The sequence below is a fragment of the Zonotrichia leucophrys genome, chromosome Z (genome assembly GCF_028769735.1).
Source record: "Zonotrichia leucophrys gambelii isolate GWCS_2022_RI chromosome Z, RI_Zleu_2.0, whole genome shotgun sequence".
Lineage (NCBI taxonomy): Eukaryota > Metazoa > Chordata > Aves > Passeriformes > Passerellidae > Zonotrichia > Zonotrichia leucophrys.
The window spans coordinates 39,621,896-39,629,891 of record NC_088200.1 but is presented as its reverse complement, the minus strand read 5'-3'; the positions used below and the strand labels follow the sequence as shown (position 1 = coordinate 39,629,891).

Genomic DNA, 7,996 nt, shown 5'->3' with positions numbered 1-7,996 from the left:
TGAATATCATCTTAAGTAATAATCTGGCAAGCAAGCAATAACAAAAAGGCTGAGTAAACAGTAACTATCAAATGTATGCAGCTAGTTTATGCATATCAAAATCCTTAGTTTTTTATTACTGCTAGTGTTCTGGCAAGCTTGGGAAATTAACATCTAGGAGTCTGCTGTATTCTGTATTCTTCAAGAAACGTTTTTTGTGCATTTTCTTCAACAGTTTCATCATATTAGAAAGAAATTACATGTAAGTCTTTAAATTTACAAAGTTCTTTTACTCTCTCACATGACTGCCACAAGGAATTGAAAGATGATGTCATTATACCCACTGCAGTATGAAATATGGATTCCAAGTTGCCTACATTGATTGTGTTTTATAAGGAATTAATTCATTACAGGTACATAAACAAGTGATGTGAGGTTAAAGTGTGTTGTAAAACATTATCACTTTTTGGAAGTAGATTTTAAAACTGCTGGTGAGGAAAACAGTTTGTAAGAGGACATGTAGTCAAATTGTTTGGTTCATTTTGTGACAGATTGTTCTACATTACATTCTAAGGAATAGTTGTTTGGGGTTTTTTGATTTTGTTTTTTGGTGGGTTTTTTGTGTGTGTGTCTGTAGTTGTTTTGGTTTTTAGGAGCTTTTTGTTATTTTTTTTAAAGAAAGGGAAAGATGAAGACAAAGGTGCTGTCACTTTTTACTCCGAGTGATACGGAATAGTGTGTCACTACAGATCTATGTAGGCCTGTGAAGGATTCAAGATGACTAGACCATAATGTCTAGTCATCTTGAATAATGTATTCATCTGACTGCAAGAAGTGAAAAGCTTAAAACAAAAGCACATTCAGATTTATTAAGGCATTTCAAGGACCAGTTCTGTAAATAAGGCAGGAATAGTTTTCAGCAACTGCTGATGAAGACATGTTTTTTTCTTTTGTATGATCGTAGCTTTAAGGAAGTTAAGCATAGACAGGAAATAAAGAGCAAGCATGAGTAAATGGAATCAGTATGTTTATGGTTTCAAATTTCATCTTATTATGGTGAATAAGGTGGTGGTGACTGATCTGCAGCAATTTTGTCATAAGCTGGTGGAGCATCAGGTACCTGTGGTAAGGAAAATGGATGTGAAAGATCAAAAAAAAAAAATCCCAATTGAATTATAAGGAAAATTACAAAAAAAATGACATTAAACACACAGCAAGTTATTTACCACCATATTAGATACAGTTCTATGACTTAAAGAAGCCAAGCTCATTCATTGTGTCTATTTTTTAAGGTTACTTTTTGGTAGTATGTTTTCTGGTTTTGCATCAGATTCACTTATTGCTGTTTTTCATCCAAAGAGAGAATTTTCAATGTTAAAAAGGCAGGAATAATTTTCTTATTTATATGGAGTGGTTTTAGATTGATAATTCAGACAAATATTGAAGGTTTTAAGAGTCTTGATGCAGGCATATTATCGTATTTCTAGTGATAAAAATTTGAGCAGCTTATTTTAAATAAGAGGTTAGCCTCTTCTCAATTCTAAAGCAATTTAAACACACCCATTTATATATACTTATCACTTAATTTACCTTTTTGAAAATCGAAAGTTTAAATATAATCATCTTTCTGTAATGATTAGAAGAGCTAACACATTGAAGTTTTATAATATTCTCTGATATTTCTCATCAGAGTGTAGTGTGTACAGACACAATTTATTTGTTGTTTGTCTGAATGGTAGAAAATCAGTTAGGGAGATGTTTGGGGTTTTTCAGTATATTTCAGCATTCCAGTGTTGCATCATTCTAATAGATTGCAAAATGATCATACAACTTAAGAATAAATATAAATTGAAGACAATAACTTTGAAGTAAGCGTTCTAAATAGTAGATGTAATTTTTTTCTTTAGTTTTTCACAGTACAAATTTTTTCAAACACTACTTTCTAAGTTGATATTGAAGCACGGAAGACTCAAAGTATGAGAAAATACACCATGGGAGAAATCATCAAGTGTCTGTTTAACAATATTATCTATTCACCATGTCTTACTCAGTTTTAATTGAGGTCTTGACTTGCAACTTACCACAGAATTAAAGTCTCTGTAGTCCTGCAGAGCCATTTTGCAGTCCAGTATTTCTCCCTCACCTACCACGCGTCGTATTGTGCTCACACTAGAGCTTTTGCTCTGTGACAGATCATAGAGGAATATGGGGGAGGTGAAAGGAAGAAGAGATTGTGAAGTTGGAGCAAAATTTGACAGCACATATACAGTATGTATTAGAATCTGGGATTAGACACAATGCAAGTAGGAAAGATACCTCATCTAACACTTTTTGCTGTCTCTGCTGAGACATATGTTCTCTCTCCTGTGTAATCCAACTACATTGACAGAAAAATAAGTACTGCATTTTTCAGATTGATGCAGGAATTGACATCTCATGTAGCCAAATGCCTCCTATTTTTTATGCCAGCTATTCCTTTCCTTAATCTTGAACCTTTTTGTTTTCCATTTTTTCAGCATTTCTTTTGTACACATTCTGTACCAGTTCTCCCCTAGCCAGAAATAGCCTAAGAAAAAATTGATTTTCAAAACCAGAAAGTAGAAATTTCTCATGAGAAGGAATTAAAAAACAGATTATGCTTTTTGCCAGGATATGCAAAACAGACAATTGGTTTGATTATTGAAGGGGGTTTTTGAGTATTACCTTAATTTTTTGCAACATTTCTCTATGAAAGTTCAGCTTTTAGGTACTCTGCTGGTTGATATATGTATTGGATAGATAACTGGATAATTGGATAGAAAAAGACTGATACAAAGTTACCAGAAAGAGCAAGGAAATGGATTTGCTGACTTAGATGAGATCTTTGCTGGGTTTTTTAGTTGCAAACAGTTACTTATATCTCCTTCAAAATATTAGGTTAACTAAAAGATACTGTAAGACACATATTTGCCTAAAGCTTTGTCTTGGTTTCAGCTGGAGTAGAGTTCATTTTCTTTTAAACAGCTGGTACAGTGCTTTGTTTTGGATTCTTTATGAGATTAATGCTGGTAACACAATGATTATTTGGTTTTTGTTCAGTAGCTCTTGCTCTAAGTCAGAGATTTTCAGTCGCTCGTGCTCTGCCATTGAGAGGATGCAAGAGAAACAGGGAGGGCTCCTGGCTGGGACACCTGACCTGGACTAGCCAAAGGGACATTCCACACTGCAGAACATCACGCTCAGTATAAAAATAAGGGATTTGGCTGGGAGGGGCTGATTGCTGCCAAGGAATGGACATCAGTTAGAGGTGGTGAGAAACTGTTTTGGGCATCACTTGTTCCTTTGGGATTTTAGTCCTCTCTTTCTCACCTTTTCACTATGATGATCATTAGTAGTAGATGATTATATTTTGTTTCAATTACTGAGCTGTTCTAATTTAACCCATGAAGTTCACCTTTTCTTTCCTATTCTCCTCCACACCAGGGTGGCAGTGGGAAATAAGCAAGTGTCTACACAGTGATTAATTGCTGTCTGGGGTTAAACCATAACAAGCTTTCACTTTAAAGAATTAAAAAAGACCTCTCTTTCATAGGAGATGGAGCAAAACTTAAAATATAAAGCTTTAGAACTTCTTATATCAGTTGTTATGAGACAGATTGTACCTTTTTTTTAAAATAACTTCTAAGAAGACACAGATGAAAATATTTTTTAAAGTAGTCTTAGAAAACAAATCTCAAACCCATCCCACTTTTTTGTAAATCTAAAAATTGCAAATCAGATTTTGCATGGATGAATCTCACATCACCCATAGGTGAGCGTATTTACTTACTTTTACAATTACTTTTCTTCTTCTCTTCTTCCTAGATTTACTCTAATTTACCCCTTATTTAGGGGTAAATCTTATGAACAGGGAATATATTACTTTTATTTAAATGAAAGGACACTGGATGTCTCTTCGTTTTGTGTAAATATAAATAGAATGCTTTCTACAAATATTTTTTTTTTACTGATCTTACAAAATTTACAGATAAGTTTTTTTACTGATGTGTTGTGCAAAGTTGGGCAACTGGTTTCATGTCCCTTTGCTTCTGGTTCTTCTTACCCCTTTGTCTGACTTGCATGTTCTTTGGGGCAGGTTGTATTTCGTATGTGGTTTTGTCTGTGACATATGTCAGTGTAAATACTGCTTGAGATAGTGATGTCCTGTTACAGATGTGATGTTCTCTGCGTTATTGTCATGCAAATCAAGGTAATTTGTTGTCAAAATAATAGCATGAGAGAAAATGAGCTGCCACACTTACCCGCAGACTTTTGTAGCCACTACGTCTTTTGTAATACCAGCAGCCAAAGGCAAGTAAAATTGCCAGCACCAAAATGAAAAGCCCAATACCCAGAGCTCTGTTGGGAAAGCAAAACAAAATTTGCACCACAACTAGATGCATCCTCCCAAGAGCAAGTGTGGTCAGACCAGAAGTTTGTGTCAGCAACTTTTTATCAGAGGAAGTCATGGAGCAGAATTTACCTCAGAAAATAGGCAAAGTGTTACTAACTTCATTTAGTTTCTATAGATTAAGCTGTTAGCTAATTTCTCTACCAAGTTCTTAAACATTTTAAAAATATATTTATTTGAAAATAATTATCTACCAGTGACTACTAATTCCAAAAACATACCTGTCTGTAAGTCTCTCAAATCACAGCATTGTGATATTGCAAGTGAATGTGAATTAAATTAAATGCTACATCTGCAATGATGCAGCTCATGTTTCTTTGCTAAATTTCTTTGGGCAGCAAGTATTTAAAATGTATCCTAATTGCATCATATTGCAGCAACTTCTAATGAAGGAAGGTTTTTTTTGATGCATAAAACACATTGCAACCTTAAAACATGAGTAAGAATCTTTGAATTATTCGTAAAGAGTTTTATAAGGACTCAGTTCTTGCATGACATACCAGGCACATTGTTGCCATCACTGGGTCATTTTAGGGAAAATATGCTTTGCAAATTGTGCTCTAAAACACCCTTCCCTCACTGCTTCCTGGGGACTTGGCAGAAGCAGCACATTTCCACTTTACATCAAAAAAGCAAGCTGACAAAGTAATTTCAAATTTCCTAGTCACAAAAAGCCTTTCTTTAATTTTAATATCCTCCCTGTTGAGAAATACTGAATTCATTCCCCATTTTTTTTGTTCTTTCCCTGTTCAGGAACAGAAGAATATATTAAATGATTAAAGGGAAAAGAATATGGGGAAAAACTGCTATGTGAATCAGGATAAGCCCATTCTAACATAGACAGAGCTCACAGCAGTCACTTTCTGATGCAGCCAAAGTTGTGAGATGGCTCCGCTGGTTTTCCTACTCTTGCCAGCACAGTTGAAACTTGGAGGGACTACTTCTCCAGGCAACTGGTGCCCTCTCTACATTTTTAAACTTCTTGCTTGTCACATGTTGTTTTAGCTGTCCATTAGCCTATATGTCCCTGTCCTGGTGTAGGGCAAATTTAGGAGAAAACCCAGGATGTGTTTCTGGAGCTGGTGCTTCTGACTGCACATTTGCCATCTAACTCCTTCCCTAACTACTCACAGGCTAGTATGGAAAGTGTGTATGCTATTTCTTGCTGTTCCAGTTAAAGCTGAAGTTGTGCCACTAAGAATCTAGGGCTCATATCTAGAATACTTCTGTTACTGAAAGGAGAGGGCCACATAACTAGAAAAACTACTTACAGATGCAGCCACAAGAATTCACAGCAGTTAGAGGTGAGCATGCCTAGTTTCAAGTGCTGAAACATGACTAGCCAGCTTTTTTTTTTTTTTTTTTAAGAACTGAACTGCTTTGGATGGACTATTAGAGAACTTTCCCCCTTTTTTTATTCTTTTTGCCAGGGCTGATGGAGGAGCAGCTATCTTGCAGTATGAGTATTTGCAACAAGTCATTAAGTTTGGAGCCCAGTAAGCCAGTGCTAGCACAATGGAATTACTTGCCTTATGTAGTAAAACATCACCAGTTGGGTGATGTCTCTAATAATCCCAGACCAGATGTATTTTATTGTAATTCAAAGATAAAAAATATTTGGCAGAAACAATTTGGGAGTCATGTTTGTATGCCCCTGATGTTTTCCTCTTTTTCTTAACCATTTCTCTGGGGAGTTTCCACCATTCTTTAGGGTGAGAAAATGTCTCTTTGAGGTTCCTAAGAGAGGTCTGTGAATCTAGAGATTTAGGGTACAGATCACCTTGCAACAGTCTTAAAAGTAAATTCTAAATAAACCTCAATAAACCTGGTAAAGGCTGATGACTTGTGATCATATTATTTAACTCTAGATTCTTGAATTCTGCAATTCTGATTTTTCATATCATTGATGGCTCTCTGAGGTTGCCCCTTGAGAAACATTAGAGAGACCTATAAGATAGTTAAAAGGCACTCCATTTATATACAACAGTAAATTTTTTTGATACAATTTTCTGGTTTTCTTTCAATACAAATTCTTTCACCAGCTTGCATACTAACATTGGTTTTAGTTTACACTTACTCTTCCACTGCAAAATAGACATGTCCTTTCCCTCTAAAGTGGTTGCTGTCCCGATGGTTATATCTTCTGGGCATTTTGTGAGGTTGGTCCTGCTAAAACCTACAGGGTAGAAACACAGTGTGTCAGTGTGATAAATAATTTGTTACCATTGAAGCTTAATATTTTCAGCTTCTTTGTTTTAATGGGAGCATTTTAGAGAGGCAGGATAATCTGGTATTTTCAGAATCAAGTAGATTCCTATACACACACAACTAAATCCCAATTTAGGATAAAGCTCAAAACCAGAACCATAAGTCTACATATTAGTATCATCACTGACATCAAGGTGTTTGCAACTGAGTGTAACACAGTTTGCAGAATTTGATATGGTCTGTTTAGGTACCACGCAATGGCAGATTTCTAAAGCAAAATTGAGACTATAGAAAAAAAGTCAATTTTCCTGGACAAGAAAAACAATTTAGAAGAAAAAAATAACACTGATCCTAACAATAGTTGTTTTTCTATTCTGTAATTCCCTGTAAACACTCAGGGAATAGGTTTTCAGTCACTGAACACTCTCAGAGATCTGTTGAATTTCGATGGGAATACTGATTTATGTCTGCTGACAATCTAAACTCAGATGTGTAGTAATTAATTTTATTGTAAATAAAATTGTAATTTTATTTACAATTTTCAAATTCAATTTACAAATATTCCCAATCTTAAGGTGGTAATCACAGCTGTCTGAACAGTTAAAAATCTATTCAATCCAATATAGTGAAGAATAAATCCTCACATAATCATGTTTCTGTAATGTGAAGAGCACAACAGATCGTACTTGACTGTATCCCACTAATCTACCCACACTCTACAAGTAAATTAGAAAACACAGTGACTTTACTGAAGATAATTCTAGCCAAGGAAATAAAGCATATTGAGTTCACTTAGAGACAGTCAAGCCTCTTCTAAAGCATACTTTTTAAACAAAGCTGAAAACTTTGTGTGAAACAAAAAATATAAATCTTACCTCCTTCAGACCTGTATTCTGTCTGTTAACTGAAGGCATATGCAGCTTTCTGTTACTTGGTCTGTTTTTTTCTCCTTTGATCTGTCCTCTTATGACTATCACGAGTTTAAATTCCTTTCAGTTCGGCTTCTGAACGCATTAATTAGCATGAAAGGAGCAAGGAGACAACTTCTCATTTTATTCTGCATCCTTCCCTCTTAAAAAGTAGCAGAAAAATCTTGATTAATTACATGTGCTCTGAGAGACAGCCCAACACCTTTTTACCTGCCCAATTAGCACAAGCTCCTAGAGTGGGCAGACTGTTTCTAGATTCAAACATGTTTTCATCTAAGGCTGCTTATATTGTTAGAGAGGACTGGTATTTTTGCCTGTATTTACTATAGCTTTGTTTAAGCACTCTTTTTGCACCATTTTTAACGCTGTGCAATATAGTATATGTGGACCAAAACTCATTACCCTGTGACAGAAGTGTCTTAGATTAAGGTAAGTACAGTTTAATTCTATA

General features: G+C 35.1%; 1 protein-coding gene across 1 annotated transcript; it reads right to left on the bottom strand.

Annotated features, from left to right (window-relative positions):
* Positions 1-1,001: 1,001 nt before the first annotated feature.
* MLANA (melan-A) lies at positions 1,002-6,559 on the bottom strand. The gene is made up of 4 exons (XM_064736768.1): positions 6,486-6,559; positions 4,260-4,356; positions 2,061-2,162; positions 1,002-1,099 (listed from the first exon to the last, which is right to left on the bottom strand). The coding sequence occupies exons 1-4, from the start codon at positions 6,557-6,559 to the stop codon at positions 1,031-1,033; spliced, it is 342 nt and encodes a 113-aa protein (XP_064592838.1). The 3' UTR covers positions 1,002-1,030.
* Between the last annotated feature and the right edge of the window lie 1,437 nt (positions 6,560-7,996).

Excerpts from the sequence above, each read along its gene's own strand:
- MLANA (XM_064736768.1), bottom strand. The coding sequence starts at position 6,559 with ATGCCCAGAAGATATAACCATCGGGACAGCAACCACTTTAGAGGGAAA. Across the intron at positions 2,163-4,259 it reads GTGGCTACAAAAGTCTGCGG|AGCAAAAGCTCTAGTGTGAG; the intron begins GTAAGTGTGGCA and ends GATCTGTCACAG. Across the intron at positions 1,100-2,060 it reads ACAGAGACTTTAATTCTGTG|GTACCTGATGCTCCACCAGC; the intron begins GTAAGTTGCAAG and ends TCCTTACCACAG.